This window comes from Aedes aegypti, chromosome 2 (genome assembly GCF_002204515.2).
Source record: "Aedes aegypti strain LVP_AGWG chromosome 2, AaegL5.0 Primary Assembly, whole genome shotgun sequence".
In the NCBI taxonomy this organism is placed as follows: domain Eukaryota; kingdom Metazoa; phylum Arthropoda; class Insecta; order Diptera; family Culicidae; genus Aedes; species Aedes aegypti.
The window spans coordinates 418,101,584-418,121,582 of record NC_035108.1 but is presented as its reverse complement, the minus strand read 5'-3'; the positions used below and the strand labels follow the sequence as shown (position 1 = coordinate 418,121,582).

General features: G+C 38.0%; 1 protein-coding gene across 3 annotated transcripts; it reads left to right on the top strand.

Annotated features, from left to right (window-relative positions):
• Positions 1 to 348: 348 nt before the first annotated feature.
• Positions 349 to 19,987, top strand: LOC5573695 (dymeclin). Of its 3 annotated transcripts, none has more exons than XM_021847429.1 (11): positions 349 to 690; positions 848 to 994; positions 2,275 to 2,577; positions 2,636 to 2,740; positions 3,416 to 3,741; positions 3,803 to 3,975; positions 17,352 to 17,477; positions 17,680 to 18,012; positions 18,092 to 18,268; positions 18,328 to 18,450; positions 19,060 to 19,987. In XM_021847429.1, the coding sequence occupies exons 1-11, from the start codon at positions 548 to 550 to the stop codon at positions 19,207 to 19,209; spliced, it is 2,106 nt and encodes a 701-aa protein (XP_021703121.1). In that variant the 5' UTR covers positions 349 to 547; the 3' UTR covers positions 19,210 to 19,987. The 3 variants fall into 3 exon arrangements, with proteins under 3 accessions (XP_021703121.1, XP_021703120.1, XP_001661020.1); XM_021847428.1 differs by having other exon boundaries at positions 18,086 to 18,268; XM_001660970.2 differs by having other exon boundaries at positions 350 to 690; positions 3,806 to 3,975; positions 18,086 to 18,268.
• The last annotated feature ends 12 nt before the right edge of the window (positions 19,988 to 19,999 follow it).

Sequence of the window (19,999 nt, the reverse complement as noted above, 5' to 3'; positions counted from 1 at the left end):
ACTTGATATTGAAGGGATACACGAGCTAATAATATTGTCGAGCGCCCACTAAATCGGAACGCGCGTGTGGGACACACGACGTGTGATTCGTTCCCGACATATAACTGTCATAATGACATATGTGGCGCTGCATTCTTACGATGTTTATAAACACAGCGAACTATTCAAATATTAGCCGCAACGCTTGGAGATTGAGAAAAAATGTATTAAAAAAGAAGTATGTCCTTATTTCTGACGGATCCATAAATAATAAAACTAAAATCTTTTTCTTTCCGACGTTATTGGTGTCCCAAGTCGCCCAATGCTAGCGCTTGACAGTTCTCGAAACGTCATCAACGCAATTTTGTGCAGCTGTGGCACTGTCAAAACCTGACGACGGCTGATGTGTGTGCGTAGCTGCTGCATATTATTTACTCATCGCTTGCGAGAAGTTTGGACACGGATTGAAATTTAGGGAAAATCTTTGTCCCCACCGCACCAGCAGGACAATCCAAACCAGGAGGAGAAGCAAGTGTAGCACAGGATTGATGACAACAACCCGTTCGCCATGGGAATGAACGTGAGCAGACATGACGATTTGTCCGAGAACGAGTATCTGAAGCGATTTGTTGGCAAGGAGCATATTCCGGCGTACAACGACGAGTTCTGGAACAGTTTCCTGCAGTATCACATCAATCTGCCGACAAATAGGTGAGCGTAGAACAAATTAACGCTGTCCTACTGAACGGGCTTATCAATGGTTTGTCAGTTTGTCGGACGCTTTACGTTTTTCTTATCAGGAGTTTTTTTTTTTGTTTGAACCCAAGACGAATGTTTTGTATCATGAGTTGTAATATTTTCGTTTCAGCCAAGAACAGTTAAGTTTGGACTCAAGGCTGGAGGCTCTTTGCCAGAGCTTCATCAGCCACAATCTTTCGACCGGAAACTTTGGTTCCCTGATAAATGTATATCTGGTGAAGGTTTCCGAACTGTTGGCCTTATCCGATGCAGAGAGGTAAGTCAAGTTAATGAGTGTAGTGATCTGACGTACGGCACCTTAACCATTCATCCTGCGCCTGACAGTGTCCCGCATTTCAATCAAATACTTAAACCATTACAGTTATCATTACGCCCCTTATTTAAAGCTTAGCTATTTTGTTTTACATTGTACAAGTTTACGTGAATCATTTCACGATTGTTTTAGGGTTGTTACGTCTACGCGGATTTTGCAGATATGGCGCGATGTTAGAAGTGACCTTTTACGTAGATTTGTCAAGGATTTAGCAATCACCGAAATCATATATTCTTCACTCAGAATATCAATATGTTAAAGAGTTTTTTTTTTATTCAAGCATTGGATGCCATTGCAATAATTGGCAAGGATAGCAAAGATTAAAATTACTAAATGGATTATTTTTCTAAACTTTACTAACGAGATAATAAAAGATCATTCAGGGAATGAGATTCGATCCCAGACTCTCGTCGTGAATGAACTAAATTGAACTTAATGAAATCTTTTAAAATAAATTTATCTCTTATTCTATAAAAATGGAAGTAGTGTAGGTATCATCCTGTCCTACAGCTAACATTGGCTATCTTGCATAAATTAAATAAAGAGTGTTTGGCGAAAGACAGTTTGTCCATCTTTAGTCCGCCGAAAGTATCGAATGAAAATATCATAAAAGAAAGAGTTGCATGAATTCGCGAGGAGATGTCCATTTCCTTTCTACCTTTTGTAATCTAGATGAAATTTCTACAACAAATCGTGTGAGAACCATTGCAGTGAGGCCTAGTAAGAGTAAAAGTGGCGCCAAAACAGGCAACTGCGTTTTCAGTTCTGCGACCCGGATCGTTTTCTGATTTCTACTCCCGTATTGTACCCGAACGGGGAATTCGTTTTATGCTGTTGGATAAATGTTGCCTATGCTGTGGGCAAACGATAAAACGGAACACAGCTAATCCTTGAAAAAGGCACAATACATGTGTCCGAAACGTCGGATGTAAGCAAAAATCCGTTTTTGAGTTTTAGTTAAGACTGAAAGCCATAACCTCAAACATCAGCATAACAGTCGTACCTCCAAGAAAGTTTGATGCTACTTTGGCGAGATTTGTGTCTTCAAAATTTTGGTACACTTATAAACTAGAGATTCCTAGCTAGTTCATCTTAATGGTTGCAGCTATCAATATTTTCATTCCAATTTGTTCTGCACAGGATCAAAGTACATCCGGTCACTTAAACTAAGTCTGACTTTGATTGATTTCAATTATTTATAATAATTCTAATAATCGTTCCAGCACCGTTCACATCTGGCAGGCATTTAATGCCCTCTTCATAATTCGTTGCTTGATAAAATACATGATCGAAACGGGATCGGAGTATCAGTTACTACAGCACTTCGAAGCATTGCCGATCCAGGAAAGTCAGAGACAACAGGAAGGTGGTACGACACAGGCAGGAACCAGTGGCGAAGTAGCGGTCAACATTGATCCCAAGGTTATAGCCGACAATAAGGCAGCAGTGGCCAAATTGGTCGATGGAACCAAGTTCGAGACGTTCCTGGAAGCATTGGTGAACATCATCGTTGTGATACCGGTTAAGTGAGTTGCTTACTGTTAAAATTAATTTAACGAAGTTAATGCTCTTTTTTACTTTCAGAGAATTTACATACCATCTTCACTTGGAAGCCGTGAACTGCTTGATTGTGTTGTTGTCAGTTAGCCAATTTTCCCAACAGAGGACCGACAAATCTACCATCTTCAAGTACGTAACATTATTGCGAATTGGGGCTGGTAGCAAGTCTCTTCTTGTAAACTTGGTCTCAATTTCAAAGCAAGTGTCTAAAAAGTCTCTATTTTTAATGGAACGTCTCTAATTTTTTTCTTTCCACTTAAATGGTCTCAAGAGTGACTTTTTTCGTTTTTCTATTTGTGAAAAATCTGATAGTGGTTTATTATACATTAGTTTTACAGAGGTACCTCCCGAGATTCTTACGCGACTTTTTCACAGGTTCTTCAAGAATTTGTTCACGTTTTGCTCGAGGAAATGCTTCAAGAATTCTTCTACAGAGGTGAAGCCCGTAAAAAATCACTATATGAGCTCTTGAAGAAAAAAAGGAAAATGCCTACAGTGCTTTCTCATGAAATTTTTGGAGAAAATTGAAAAAAAAGTACAGTAATTCTTGTCGAAATGTCACGATTCGAATTCGATTTGCAAAATCTGTTAGGAATATCATTAGAGGAATGTTTGATAACTCTTCAAATCTCTTAGCTTTTGCTCAATTTCTTTTCGTTTTCTTGATTCCTGTTTAGTTACGCTTTGATCTCCTGTCCTGGTTGAAGTGTCTAAAGCTCCTGTTTCAAGACATTTAGTCGCTACCAGCCCTTTGCGATCCTAAGCTATATATTTAAATATGAATTTCTGCCATTTACGATTCAGGACTATCTACAAATGCCAACATGCTAACACGCTGATGAGTGCCCTGCTGCACTTTCTCAGCCGTATGACTCAAGTTCCTTCGACAATGTTCGGCTTCGGAACCGGGGGTTCTTTCGTATTCGGCATTGCTGAATCGTTGTGGTCTATTCTAACATTCGCTCGAAAACAACCAGATATCCTATCGACGCACGATTTACCTTCGGCGTTCAAAGACCACTATCCACTGGCGAATCAGAGTTTACTGTTGATGCTGATCCTAACGAATCACTACACCACCAAGGACAACCCGTACCGAGTCAGTTTGTTCGGGTGCTCCGATTCGCAAGGTACTTGTAGAGTAAATTCTTTATTCTAATTCAATACTCTAATCAATGATGTGCATTTTAGCAGATTCATCGAAAGACGACGCCGCCACGTTCAAGATCGATTTTTCTTCCCTGTACAACACTCTATGCCGGATTGTGACCATCGACCAAGCCACACTGCTGCTGTATCTGCTGTTGCACCGGAACCAAAGGTTCTACAAGTACGTGATGGCCCAGCCGAATTTACAGCAACTGGTGAGTTTGGATATGATTGCAAAATTATCTAATTTTGTTGGGTTCGAGCTTATTAGGAAACAAGTAGTTTGACAGGTGTGATCAATTTGGGATCAACAATTTCAAACCATGCCAATAATCTGCAGCTGAGTCGGAAGGTATCGATGAACGGCGTGTTGTTCCGTTTTCTAATTCTTCTTGGAATTACGTACAACCTCTGTTCCAGCCCCTGTACATTCCAATTAGAATGCCGAGATAGGCTGTTCAAATTAAGTTTAAAGCCAGCAACTATATTGCTAGTTCAGCTTGGTAAATATTTTGCTAATAGGGAGACGTATATTATTTTGGGCACTTTTGATTCATTTTGTCATTCCATTGATAAGCTCTACGGCCTTGTGCATCATAGTTTTGTTAGAAACAAAAATCACAACAAACACAAGACAAGAAACTCATATTTGGATTTTATCTAGCATCCTTCCAGAGATTTATCCTAGGATATCTATTAGGAATCCTGTTAGAACACCTTGTGGGTTCGTTTATGGTTATCTCCAGGAATATTTGGTCAGGTATTATTTTAAGTAACCTACACCAAAATTTCTCAAAGAATGTATATGATTCTAAACTAATTTCTACATTGTTTATTTTTTTACATTTTTTTAAGGTTTAAAATATTCTGCAAAAGATTTTTCTAACAGTTCTTCCCTTTTGTTTATCTAATTTCGTTTTTGAGTTACTCCAAAAAATCTTCTACAGGAATTTCTTCTGCTCTCGAGAGAATAAATCAAACATAATTTCCAAGAATTCCTTCAAGCCCTCTAAACAATTGGTCGTCTATTCGTCTAAAAACGGTTTATGCCCATTTCTATCATTTTTTTTAATAAATCCTCGTCATGATTTGTTTCAGGAGTTCCTCCAGTGATTTTTTTGAATTCCTGCAATCCTTATTCAGGATTTTTGAGGGATTGCACTGACCTTTTGGGTAGATTTTTTGTCGGAATACCACAGGATTTTTTTTTACCATGAGCAATTCATTTCTTTTTATTTTCTCAAGTTTGCCCATTTTTTTTTCGGAAGTCAATCCAGTAGTTTTTCCTCGAATTCCTCCAGTCATTCCTCTAAGTACCGTTTTGACTCATATTCCGAACACTTAAGGCCAACAGTGACTTCAAATGTATCTGGTGCGCATAAATATGCGCGTATTTGTGAAAATTTTAATTTCACAACTGTAAGTGTTAGATGAGCCAATAAAAATGTTTATTTAAAATTGTTTAGTATTGAAAAATGGTGAAGGTACCGTTTTGACTCATATTCCGAACACTTAAGGCCAGCAGTGACTTCAAATGCATCTGATTGGCATAAATTAGTTGATACTTGTGTAAATTTTAATTTCTTCACAGAGCCTAACTGTTAGCTGGTGGGTGTACTGATAATAATGTTGATTTAATTAGTTTTAGTATTGTTTTTACGTGAAAGTATGGAACAACATTTTGATTCAAATGCCGAACACTGTGTTGATTCTGTCTCATATTCCGAACACCTTGATTCAAATTCCGAACAGCACGAATAAATCGTATTCAAATGAATAATTTCGCAAATAAATTTATCTGAGCTGATTCTACTGGTCTCAAACTAGAGAATCATCACTACTCCCGCGATATAAGTTATATTGGAGACGATAAAATTGAATTGCAATTGACTGCCATTTTCTTGTTATTTGGTGACATATTTCAGCGAAACATTTCAACCAAATCTCCATACAAAAAGCGAGTGTTCGAAATATGAGTCTGTTCGGAATTTGAGACAAAACGGTATAGAACATCATTTTGATTCAAATGCCGAACACTGTGTTCATTCTGTCTCATATTCCGAACACCTTGATTCAAATTCCGAACAGCACGAATAAATCGCATTCGAATGAATAATTTCGCAAATGAATTTATCTAAGCTAGTTATACTGGCCTCGAACTAGAGAATCAACACTACTCCAGAGGTATAAAGTAGATTTGAAGATGATTAAATTGAATTATAATTGACTGCCATTTCCTAGTAATTTGATGACATATTTCAGCGAAACATTTCCATTACATCGCCATACAAAATCCGAGTGTTCGGAATATGAGTCTGTTCGGGATTTGAGACAAAACGGTATTCCTGCAGAGATTCCTCTAAAATACTAAAAAAAAAACGAATTTCTCCATAAATTTATTTAAGAACTTTGTGAGAGGGGGCCCAGATAGCCGTAGCGGTAAACGCGCAGCTATTCAGCAAGACCAAGCTGAGGGTCGTGGGTTCGAATCCCACCGGTCGAGGATCTTTTCGGGTTGGAAATTTTCTCGACTTCCCAGGGCATAGAGTATCATCGTACTTGCCACACGATATACACATGCAAAAAATGGTCAATTGGCATAGAAAGCTCTCAGTTAATAACTGTGGAAGTGCTCATAAGAACACTAAGCTGAGAAGCAGGCTTTGTCCCAGGGGACGTAACGCCAGAAAGAAGAAGTGAGAGATTCCCTCATGAAACTCTTTAACGTTTTTTCTAAGAGTTGATGGAAGTATTTCTTCAAGGATTTTTTCATTAACTTATTCTGGGGATTTCTCAATCAATCCTAAAGGATTAAATCAAAAGCATTCTCTAGGAGTTCTTCCAGAGACTTCTGTAAGGAATCCTTCAAGGATTCAATATCAAGAGTTTCCCAATGATTTCCTCTTGAATTTCACAAGCTATTTATTCAAAGCTTACAACATAAAATCATTTTATAACCTACTGCAGGGGAGAAAACTTCGCAAGTATCGCTGGAAAAAAATGTAGCTATTTCTCTTTGAATTTTGTTCTTCTGTTAGCTCAGGGACGAAAAGCAAGTAAACAGTATTTGAAGAATTTAATTTAACGCAGAGGCGTCGCGTCCACATGTGCAACATGTGCACTGCACAGGTAGCAATTCGTTCATCCTAACCACCTACAATAGGTACTATTTTTGAAATACGATTCTATAATTCTCTCAATAAAATTAAGCCCATTTCAATTATCTCTATTACTGACAGCTTGCAACGCAATTTTCACCTATCAAAATATTAGTTGTTAATTTTTGCTATGCAAATTAAATGAAAAACATGTTTGGTGCGGCGCGAGATCTGTGCCCTAATTTTCTCCACGCACTCAGCGCCATGCATGCTACGCAACACTTTGTTCCGCGCTACACGTTGCTGCTGTGACAATGGAACTCAACGTGTGCACTCTCGTCGGGAAACGCGCTGCCTTGTATTGTACACGCAATTCTGAATATGTGCTAGAATGATTTTTGAACTACAGATGCCAGTGTGTGAGTAGCCAAAGCGTTAACTCTGGCCGGTGCACAGTCTTGATACATCATCCATCAGTGCGAGCGTGCGGATGGGAAGACAAGAGAGAAATCAATCCACGAGAGGGATCCATTTTGTTTGCTGCCTTTGCGCTTTCAGCATCACCACGCTTGTGATGTGAAGCACTAGCGCGATTTTTCAGACGAATGACGGTAAGATGTTTCTGTAAGTTTGGAACTCAGTACTCGTGCTGGTTTTTGTACAATACTAGTTAAAAACCTCGCTTTTGGTCAATCAGAAAACAACCAGAAAATTCTTTCAATTGCGGTGGCGCCCTCCGTCCCGTCATCGCCAGCATTTTCACGCTTGTACATGCATGATACATGCACTAAGTACACGATGCGACCGATCTTGTATAAATTCTATGAAATGATATGTGGGCTATGATCCCAACCCTGTATTGCAATATTAGCTAGAATCCAGTGCTTCATAAATCGATTTATGAATTTACAATTTACTCGCAAAATTCGAATTATTTTCATATTACAATTAGCTAATAATAATGACTGATCGTTAAAATTGAAAAAGTGTTGGTTTAATTGATAAATCAAGACGATAAACAGCCCGATTAGCATCTTAAATGTTTTAAATCAACTGATGGGCTACATAAAAATTCTATTTGAAAACGAAGGTTAGTTAAGACTGATTATTATCTTACAAAAAAAAGGTTTGAGTCCAAGGTAATAGGGTCGATATACCATGTACCATATAGTAGCACTATTTCTAATTTCTGTTCCTATAGTAGCACTAGCATCACGGCGTTGGCAAAATACTAATCAAAACCGTATTTTCACAAAACTTTTATATTTTTCCTTCAAAGCGTGGATCAAAAACTTTCGTTTGATGTAAAAAAAAGTTCTTAGTTAATCAATAATTTCGTTAAATAAAAAATAGTTTCTCTCAGTAGTGCTACTATAGGAACAATAGGTTTACTATAGGCGCAAGGGAGCTCAAATTTTAAGCAAAACTTGTTATTTCGATCCTTTTTTGAACAAAATCAAGCTGTGTAACAATGGTACTTAGACAAATAGCTCCTGACCTTCATGTCAAAAAATATTTTGAAACGATTTATAGCAAAACGGCCGTAAAAAGCCACTAGTGCGACTGTAAGGGACTGTCTACTAAGGGAACACCGACCCTACCTTATAATGAAAAAAATAAAATAACACTAAATTAGAAGTGCACAGGTTTATAATTAGGCCACGCGACGCCTCTGATTTAACGAAAACAAACACGTCTTAACACGACGGAATTTTCTGTTTTTAGGATTTCCTTCTTTCCTTTCTCCTTCCTACTTGCGCTCGCATCGCGCCAAATCTACATAGACCTTCGCTTTCTACATCTCCTGCCGTCTACGCTGGTGCCGTAAAAACGGGTGTAATTGATCAGAAGGGTGAAATTGATCATCGTATCACACGATTTTATGTATTCGTAATGGAGCACAAATATCAATGTAAGCTGCAGTAAATGATCGTTGTTTGTCGTAACTATTGTCGAATTGTGTGTTGTGAAGTTTTTTGCGTTAAAGAATGTTTATTACTATGAAAATAATGTAAAATTTCAAAATCATGCACGGTGCATCATTGACAAACACCTATGAACTTCTATATCTAAGCAAGGATTTGAACATGGTATAAACCTGAAAGTTTGTGAGGATGTTTGAGATATATCCCCAAACCAGATTTCATCACCAAAACTCGTACCAATCAGCTCATATGGTTGAAATAATTGAATTTCTGTTAGATGTCATTGAATTCCTTAGGAAATTGCATACATTGAGGCATTTTCCGCGTAATTCTTGAAATTTAACTATTCGTAATTTATATAAATATTGCATTGATAAGAATTTGACAAGCATATTCGGATTCAGGGAGCTCAAATTTATCATGTAGAGTTGATTTGAAAACAACAATAATGGCATTGACAAGTGATCAATTTCACCCCGAAATGAGATCCCCTGATTTTTTATTTTCGAGATATTTGTTGACACTAAAATTACATTTGTTAGAAAATTTCGGTACATGAGTCGATGAGGTTCACCTTCGTACTTGTTTTCCTGCATTTAGTTGCTTAGCTTTGTTAACATTATAGAAAACAGACTAGAAAAAATGTGACAAATGATTAATTTCACCCGAAATTACGGTAACACACAGAGAAAAAATAATACATTTGACTCTAACAAAAATCAATTCCAAAACTGAACATTGAATCATAAATCATTCCACTTTTAGTGTAACAAATTTCATAACAAAATATCTAATATCTTAACAAATTTCGTAAAAGAAATATCTTGTGGGCTTCGTGGCCGTGCGGTTAGTGTTACCAAGCATTTATCCGTATCGTGTCAAGGAGTGTGGGTTCGATTCCCGCTTCAGTCCGGAAAACTTTTCGTCAGGATTATTTCCGATTGGGCCGCTGGGTGTTGCATGCTAGTCCGTTGTCTAGTGTGGTGCTTCCTTCAAAGGACAAATCGTCCACTGGAAGCATTAACGTGTAGGTATTTTAATGCAGGAGTTTTTTTTCTAAAATTTTTTCTTTAAGATTTTGTTTAAGGATTGTTCTATGGATTGTCGTCAGGGTTCCTCCTAGCACTCCCTCAGAGTTGTTTTCAGGATTTCTACTGCGATTTCTTCAGATCCCTTTATCTTGCAAAAGCGTTAGGAAAACAAATCTTCGTGTTAAATATTCGTTTAAGAATTCCTTCAATTTCCAGTAATGTTGGCAGTAGTTTTCCAGAGAACTTGTCACCGCTCCCCTGAGGGCACATGAGACTCGGAGACAAAGTTAAGTAATTTAGAACGGTTCTTATGAGTATTGATCCCCCGATCCAAATACTTAATAGGTAGCAAGAACCAGGTTCGAGAAGAGCGGAACCAACGCTGAACGTTAACGAGCCATCCCAAGTCAAAAGAGAAATTCCAGTTTCACAAAATAAAGTGGAGGTGATCATTACTTAAGACTTAGAGTGTACTTATATTTTATTTGTTGTACTTATCCTAGATGCAGCTTATCCTAAGTTGTGTTGGAGTGATGACAGTGTATTCTTCGTGTATCCCTCGGCGTCTGCAAAACGTCTAACCTGTCCGGACAATTTGGGGGGAAGACTACCGGCGCCATGCCGGCCACCCCGTTGCTTAGCACGCCCATAGTAATACCACCGCACGACATCACCACCATGAACATAGTTGGTGTTAAAGAAAGGCCTACAGAAGGCGTCGTATTCAAACATTAATACGGATGCTGTTTAGGGTGTTGATTTGTCTGAATGGCTTACCGTTCTCGAAGAAGCTTATCGCTCTACCGCCATTGCACCACACTGCACATCATTTTTGCAATTTCAACCATTGTTTGTTCACTTCGTTCTAAGAAGGAATCAAGAATTTAGAATAGAAACGAACAACTCACACAATAGGCCAACTCACATCGGTCAGACCAATAATTGAACGACAATAGCCAACTTCACTATCGTACTTTGCTACACACTTTACTGGGTTTCACGCGGTCTGCTTAAAACTGCTGGTTCTCCTCCTCTTGTGCATTAGTTTTATCGGCACTAAGTGAGTGGACTCGTGAGTGATACACGATCTCTGATAACGGGAGAATATTGATCTCTCTGAAATTGACGAGTGCGGGTAGTGTTCCTGATACCGGTGCATGGGTTTTTATGGTGCTTCAATGATTGATTGGCTATTAGTAGAATGAGTGGGTGGTATTTATAAAATGCTGCTATGGGGATAATCAATTTCTAATTTGTCTGTGCATTAAGCAGTTTGCGCCCAGCGGAGCATCCAATGAGGCATGCGGCGCGGTCGATCGACACGAACCCGAAGATCTTGTTCTGTTGTTTCTGTTGGTTAGTGTGGTGATTTGACACGGTATTAATAATCCAAAACTTCTTTGTTGATTGGCGAGGCTGAGCACAACGATTGCCCGCCACGGTCATCAAGCGAGAAGAACAGGTTACAAATTCTTCTGGAATTTTTTCAGAAAATTTCTAAAAGTATTTATTGAAAGATTCTTTCAAGTATTATTTTGAGAATTTCATCAAATATTTCTGCTGGAGGGATTTTAAATTCTTCGAGAGAATCCTTGAAAAAGTTCAAATTTTCCATAAGTTATTCTTAAATATTTCTACACATTCTTGTCGATATTCCCCTTTTACTCCTGCACGAATTATTCCAGTTTTCCCAACATGCAGTGATGTTGCCAAAAGTTTTCCAGAAACCAGGGATCACTTCTGGATTTTTTCAAGGTTTCCTCAAAGCATTATGACAAAGAGGCACTTCCAGATACCGCTCCATGATTATATTCAAATATTCCTACTGGAGTGTTTCTATGTTATTTTCGAACTCCAAAATTCTTCCAGTAACTGTTCCAGAGAATCGTGATAAAAATTTCTCAAAGTATTCCTTAAACTATCCTTAAAGATTTCCTCACATTCCTCGGGAAATCTCCCTGAATTCCTGAAAAAAAGTTGAAAGAGAATAAAAGGAAAAAAATGCATAATGCAACCAAAATTGTGCTCCTTTTTTCAAATATGCTGTTCTTTAGGCTATACCAGTGGTTCTCATTCTCAACCTTTTTGAAGCTGTCGAGTGCGCGACACTGAAGAAGTCTGTAAGTCGCAGACAAAATAGGCCTATCTGTCAAGATAAGCAACACATATTAGAGTTTAACCCTTCACTCGTCGCGCGGTTTGCCACCGTCAGAACCACCACGCTGATGTACGATAAGCGAGGTTTTTTCTCCACTGTTGTACAAAATACAACAGCGCGACGACTGAAGCGTTAAAGGTATTTGCTCGCCTTACTAGTGATTTTAGTATTTTATTTTTTGCAAAAAGTGAAGTGTTAAAGTTCAATTAGTAGTTTTAAACATACTCTAATAATCCTTCCCTTAAATTTAATATAAAAAAGTGTAGTGATTCTTTTTTCTGTCAGCTGTCAAGGATCATTTATGGACCCAATTTTTAAATTAAAGTTTTTTTAAATAAAAGTTTCAATAGGGTGATGTGCTAGTATCCATCGTATTAAGCATTGATCAGTGAGAACTGCAATTTTCCCAGTATTCCAGTGAATGATGCTGATACAAACCGATGCCAAACAATTCTTTCTCAAAACGGCTTTAGCATTGTACAATAACATTTTGATAAAACTTGATCTGTTTTTGGAAATAATGCAAAGAAAATGCATCTTATCGTATTCTCAATCCGTCGTATCGTTTTCAACTCCGTCGCAATCAGTTTCCAGATTCGTCTCACAACTTACGGCTCACTGTGATGTATTGAGTGGTTAAAACACAATATATCAACGCTATAATAAAATGTTTCACTAGATTATACAGATCTACGGGCATCTCCCTTTATTCCTTCAGCATGTTGGAATATACTAATTTCCTTTAAAATTAATTGTTCGTCATCAAAATTCAGCCCAAACATATGAACACAATTCATTTTGATCGTACAATTATGGCATTTGCTCACAGTACAGCGAAAACAACACAATCAAAGGAACCGTATTTTTACGTCGAGCGTCGCGCACACATTGATGCGCACAAGCTTTTTTTTCTCAGTACGACGGATATAAATTTGTATACATTCTCAATCATACGCGGCGGTTGAGGAAATTTCGTAAAATTTGGTGATTTATTGAAGTTTTACGGCGTGTGATTGGATGAAACCCTTCAGTGAAGAAGTACGAAGGTTTTCCATAGTGAAAATAAGTGCCCGGCAAAGTAAGTCACCCATGGGGACAGGAAGAAACTTGTGTTGGAAAGTGGTGTGACTGATGTCGATCTCTAAGCATTTCTCTCAAATCGTGTTCGTCCATGCGATTTCGGTGAAAAAGTGTAAAGTGGATAATTGAACTGAAGTTATTTATCGAAATACATTAGTTTCATTGCATTTTTGGTGTACAAGTGGACGAATCATAAAAGCTTTCACAAAATTACATTTGGAAAATGAATCTATGTTGCAGGTAAGTTGGAATATACGCCATAGTGGAACATTTTAAGTTTGATACGACGAATAGTAGCTCTTACGACGAAGTAGAACGAAACCCTATGATGTATATACGTTATTTGAGTGGGAAAAATTGCTAAAATAGTTGCAGTAACATGCTCTTTCGTGTCATTAAATAAAAACAAGATTTCATTAAGCATTTTAGGACCCAATTTTGTGCGTTCGGTACTCATTTTTAAGCTGAGCAAGTTTAGCGTGTTGACATGAGATGTTCTAAGCTTGGTGAAAACGTTTCCAAAAAGTTAAGTACTTGTCACTTGGCAAGCGTATAAAAAATCACGTTTGCAATTCACCACAGATAATTTAAAGATTTTAAACCGATAATCAACCGAACATCTTTTGATGAAGGACTAAAACATTTCTTACTATACTGGGCTGCACTTTGTGTTTGAGAGAGGCGCCATTGCCTAGTCCGTCTGAGTATTGGTCCTGGTAGAGGGGAAACTTGGCAAAAGCCAGACCGAGGGTTCAGCCTTGACAAGTAAAGCTGCCAGGCAGCTCCAACTGAACACTATAAAAAAATCTACAGGGCTCAGATAAACGTACAGAGACTATAAAAGGTTCAATAGGTTCTTCAAGAATTTAGTTTCAGATTCCTCGAAGAAAAGCTTCATCAATTATCATAGTGATTTCATTTAGAATACTTTCACGTCTCAAAGACATTTTTCTTGAGATTCCTCTAGCAGGGTGTCCATCCATCCGAGAAATCCGGGAAAAGCGGGAAAAACACGGGAATTCCAAATGACTTGGAAAAATACGGGAAATACCCGGGAAATTGTAAAACACACCGGGTAAATGTGTAGTTCGAATAGAAGAATTCCGGTTTGTTTCAATTTTTATTACTATGGACAAAACACAAAAAAAAAGATTGAGTGAATGCCTGCTTGATAACTCGCATTCTGACTAACTGTTAGTGAGATTTTAACGGATTCTAATATTTTTTTTTAATCTGAGTCCTTTGAAATCATTGGTTTCCAAGAGAAATATTCAGCTTTTTTTCTTACAATTTATGCAGATTTCTTATGAGATGCTTTGTGTATTTATGTATATATGAAGCAAATTCGAATAAGATCTTATGAAACATTATTCAAATCCTTGAAAAATTTCTGAAAGAGTACTTAAGGACTCCCGACTAGATTCTTGGTGATGCTTGATAGCTTTTTTTCAAGACGCATAACATAAGATTTTTGCAGAAATCATAACGGGAATCTAGGCGATAATTGACGAGTTACTTGAAAATTGTTTGGAAAAACTCTAATAAAGTAATTATAAGAGGATTGCTAATAAAGATTTTAGTTAATTGTATAAAAGATCCTTGGTCGGTTTTTCTTGACATTCAAGCAGATTTCTAGCGGTTGGAGGAAATTTAAGGTGAAGATGAATCGAAGCCAAACTTCAAATTTTCAAGAGCACGGATCTGGAGAACCAAACATCCGTTTGAGCTGAAAACCTAATCAATTGGTCACCACCAGCTAGTGACCAATCGATTAAGTTTTCAGCTTAAACGGATGTTTGGTTCTCCAGATCCGTGCTCTTGGATATTTGAAGTTTGGCTTCGATTCATCTTCACCTGATGCTAAAGGAATTTTCGCAATTCTCTTGGGAGATCTAGGTGGTTTTCTACTGAAATCGTAGGTAGATTCATCAAGTGTTCTTGTCCGCGAGATTTCTTGTGATATTTGGCAAAGCTTTGTTAGGAATACTAACTTGACTAGTCCTCTTGATCTATGACATATTTTCCTTACCAGGTCCCTCAAAATAGTTGTTTGCTCATTTACAGCGAATGCCATTTATTGAATTTGTGTTGAGATCGTTAATGAATCCTTGGAAAGGTCATTTAGGTATTCTTGGGCAGATGTTTGTTTAATTCTTTAAAAGATTTTTGCAAAATTTTTGATGGATTTCTGGCAGGTGTCATAGGAAAACAATTAAATAGTTTCTTGCGATATGCCGTTTCTGTTAACAAAGATCATCTCTCCTTTGATCTGAATTTACGAAAAGTTTCACCAGATCAAGATTTTTTCTAGGGACTAGTAGGGTTTTATTGGCGCAGTGTTTCCGCCAAATATTTTCTTCAACGGATCCGAAAAATATGAGTGCTTTTTCGACAAACAATTTGGATCAATAATTGTTTTTACCTGTTCTAAAGGTTAATAAAGCAAACTTTCAGTTTTGATAATTTATAAAAAAACGCACATGAGATCTTTAGTGATTTTTCAATAAATCTTCTATATTTTCCCAACTTTCTTGTGAAATTCGAAATGGTAATATTTTGCATCCACAATATTTGAAAACAATCATCTAAACTTGTTCACGAATTTGAACATGTTATATAGAAAAAAAAGATTAAGTTGCAAATGATTTGAATAATTCTGTACTACCGTCGTGCGGGGTGACATTGGTCCATAAGGGTGACTTTGGGCCAACAATTTTACAGCATTAGCTTGCTGACGAAATAATAAAAACAATGTGTCTAGCTTCAAGAATACGTTATAAATAGCCAATATATGATGATAGATTAGTTTATTGACATTCATACTAATCATGAGATGCATAGAAAAAAGACGATCAAAGTTACCCCCTAGGCCCAATGTCACCTCGCACGACGGTACTCAATAATTAAAGACAGAAACAAGCACAAAGTAGCTGCAGAATGGGTTGAAACATCTGTAAAATTCTCTACTTTATTTATTCCAATAGTTATGCCACTTCAATGGTTTTGGTAACAATTTACAATAACAACATGATGATTTTTCAAGGTAAAAAACTGCTTTAAAGCCAAACGTCTGCAAAATTGCAAGCCATTGAATGTTTATGCATCCGAGAATAATCCGGGAATTGGAAAATTGATTTTGAATGGACACCCTCTACCAGCGATTTTTCCAAGCATGCTAACAAGAATTTGTCCAGAATTTACTTCAGTAAATCCTTGAGAACACCACTTGGGTGGCATCCACAAATTACGTAACGCGCTAGGGGGAGGGGGGGAGTAGGCTCAAGCGTCACGGCTCATACAAAAATTTGAAATTTTTCATACAAAAAGCGTTACGAAGGGGGGGAGGGGGTCAAAAATTTCCAATTTTAGCGTTACGTAATAAATGGACGCTGCCTTGAGCTATTCAAGACGGGGTTGGTGGTCTGATGGCTACCGCTTCTGCTTCATAAGCAGAAGGTCATGGGTTCAATCCCAGGCCCGTCCCTTTCCTCGTACTTTGTAGTTGTATACCTCTCGCTTGCTTCTATCTTCCTTTCTAAATCTATCACACTCAAACTATTGTTCATAGCAAACGCTAGAACCAGAGACGGACAAGAAACCGTTTCCCTAACGATTCCATTCTTTCACGCGCATGCCTTTCCTTACGCCTGATACATAGGCAGTCTGCTAACCACAAATGCAAACCTCTCTGCCATACCTTTCCCCCAATCCATACCCTCCTGCATGAACTGGCGTAGATTCAGTCGGACTTCACGGTCTACAGTGGGCCAGTAAGTGCAACATCATTTCCTCCCCCTTCCCCACATTGGTCTGCATTCTGACGTGGCAGGCAGTATTGTCGCCTAAAAATAGAAGTTCACCAGCACTTATACACTGAGGATGCCTGTTAGTCCCAAGCAGTCATTCGGTTGGTTCCTTGTGTAAGTGCAGCTGATCTGGCGATACTGGAGTAGCATCCACGGGCGGCCAATTAAGCTCAAGCTCAAGAGAACACCACTTGAGCTATTCAACGAGAATTGCTTCATGTACTTGTACAGTGCATGGGCTGGTTTTAGTGGGTCGTCGTTGGTGCGGCATCCTCACACTCCCTGAGTTACCTTCTCAGAGGGTCTGTTTGCAGCTTTCAAGGGGAAAAACAAAAAAAAACAGTCATTGAATCTCTGTGCAACTTCGATTGTTCTGGTCAATCACGAGTGCAACTACCAAGCGGTCATCATGCTCCTAGTGCATCAACTAAAATAGTAAAAGTTCAATTATAAACATTTAATATTTTCACACTTTGTTCACTTCTCTTTTAAGGTCATTCCGATTCTACAAACCCTCTACAATGCTCCAGACAGTACTTCGCATCATATTTATATGTCTCTGATCGTGCTACTTATCTTAAGTGAGGATGACAATTTCAACAAGAGCGTTCATCAAATTGTAAGTTCAATTTAACTTTACTTCATACCAAACATTATCGTGGAATTTACTCGTATCCGTAATACGCGTATCATCCAAAGATAAGCCATTAGGGTAGAATTAAAAGGCACAAGGTACTCTAAACAACTGTTTTGATTCTCTATTGAGATTCTGCTCAGAAGGTTCGAATATTAAAAAAAGAGTGGGTTTTCTATTCTTTTAGATCCTAAAAAACATTACCTGGTACACGGAGCGATCCATCAGTGAGATATCGCTCGGCGGCCTACTCATTCTCGTGGTTATTCGTACCATTCAGTACAATATGCTGAAAATGCGGGACAAATATCTGCACACCAATTGTCTGGCAGCACTGGCCAACATGTCCGGCCAGTTCCGATCGTTACACCCCTACGTAGCGCAACGATTAGTTAGTCTTTTTGAAACCCTCGCCAAAAAGCATGCTCGCCTAGATCAGCAACTGAAGCAGTCAGTCAATGGGGAAGCCGCTGTTGTCGACGTGTCTGCCTCCATGTCAGCGCCCAGTTCCGATGATATGGTGAGTTGAAGCGATGAGCCTTGATTCTCGGCATATACAGTTCTGCAATGGCACCTCTGATTGACGTTCTTAGTTACAGGATTTGTCGGTGTTGGAAGAAGTGCTGAGGATGGTGCTGGAAATTCTCAACTCCTGTTTGTCACACCAGCTGGTTTACTGTCCGAATCTGGTGTACACATTGCTGTACAAACGCAGCGTCTTCGAGGCCTTTAGGAGTCATTCGGCTTTTCAGGACATTATTCAGAACATAGATATGGTAACAAATAGCATTTGATTTTGACTTGAAATGATATCTCATACTGGCGTATTCGACAGGTTGTAGGATTTTTCTCATCGAGACTGGTACGAGTACAGGATCAAAGAGGCGAGCTCGGGGTCAATGAAGTTTTGGAGGTTATATCAAAGGGAGCTAGTCAATGGTCTAGCGATCGGTTAAGGGTAAGTGCTGACAATGAAGTATCCAGAGCATTGTCTAAATCATGATTAAATACTCGATGATTGAACGTTAAATCACGCATGAAGCTTTTCGATTTACAATTTTATCATTAATCATGAGTAAAGTCAACCATATTCAAGTGAATCACCTTGAAGTATGCAACAAATGGTTTCTAGTGTATGATAAAGATGAATATATTCTTCTCTCTGGTGTTACGTTCTAACTGGGACATAGCCTGCTTCTCAGCATAGTCTTCTTATGGGCTTCCACTGATATTAATTGAGAGCTTTCTTTGCGAATTTACCATTTTGCATACGTATATCATGTGGTAAGCACAACGATGCTCTGGGATGTCGACAAAATTTACATTACGAAAAGATTCTCGACCAGCGGGATGCAAACCCACGATCCTCAGCTTAATCTTGTTGAATAGCTTCACGCTTACCGCTACGGCAGTTTGGACCCCAAATATTACTCATGATCAATGATAAATCCCACATAAAAATCTTTTTAATTTTGTTATAGCTAATTAATCGCAATCGAGATTGAAGTTAAGAGTAATGCTCTCTAAGTATCACATTTTATTCTAAATTCAGACTTTTTGTTTACAGAAATTCCCAGACCTTAAGTTTAAATACGTCGAGGAAGACGCCCCAGAGGAATTCTTCATTCCCTACGTGTGGTCGTTGGTATGCAAAGCGGGCTGTGTTCATTTTAGTTCAGAGTCGATCAAGGGTGTAACGACGGACATCACTTGTTAGCCGGAATTCCTCACCAACATGTCTCCACAACCATACAAACTCTATGGAATCTTTCTTCCATAGCTTTTACTAACTACCTACTACCAGAAAAAAAGTTTAATTGTTCTTCGATACAAGAATGCAGTTTCAGTACCGCGCAATACATGCAAGTCAGCAATGATAGTGTGAATAACGCAATTCATCATTGGTCTAATAGGAAGTGAGACACAGGTAAATAGTATTCAATCAACGATGGTGTGAACGTTGGCATGAGTGATGAACACAAGTGGAAATGAGGCAAACTGTATGAAAACTTATATATTGTAGGAAACCAGTAGTTGCATTCCTTGAAAGAAATTAGGGGCTCAGTTGATTAATTTATTGATGTTTGTTTTCCACAAATAAGCTCAAAATTGTCATAAAAACCTGTAAATAGAACTGTTTTGGTGTCGTAGTACCCTGTCATTGTTTTACTCTAACTGATTGAATTGTAATTGCAATATATGTTTGTTGACTGGAAAATTTGATTCGACTCTGAATGCAAATGTAACCTGAGCTATTATCAACAAGTAAAACTACTTTTAATCGTATTAGGTATGCATATTCATTGGAAGCAGATCAGTAGCTAATCAGCAACGTACAGATTTAGAAGAGACTAATATATAAAAATTGAAAAATCATAAATAGTTTTCAGTATGAGGACCGTAACGTTGATCGTAGATTTGTAAAAAAAAAACAAAGTTTCAAAATTGAGTTACTCGAACGAAAACAAGCGAAATCAAATATACGAGAAAAAAAAACTAATTTAATA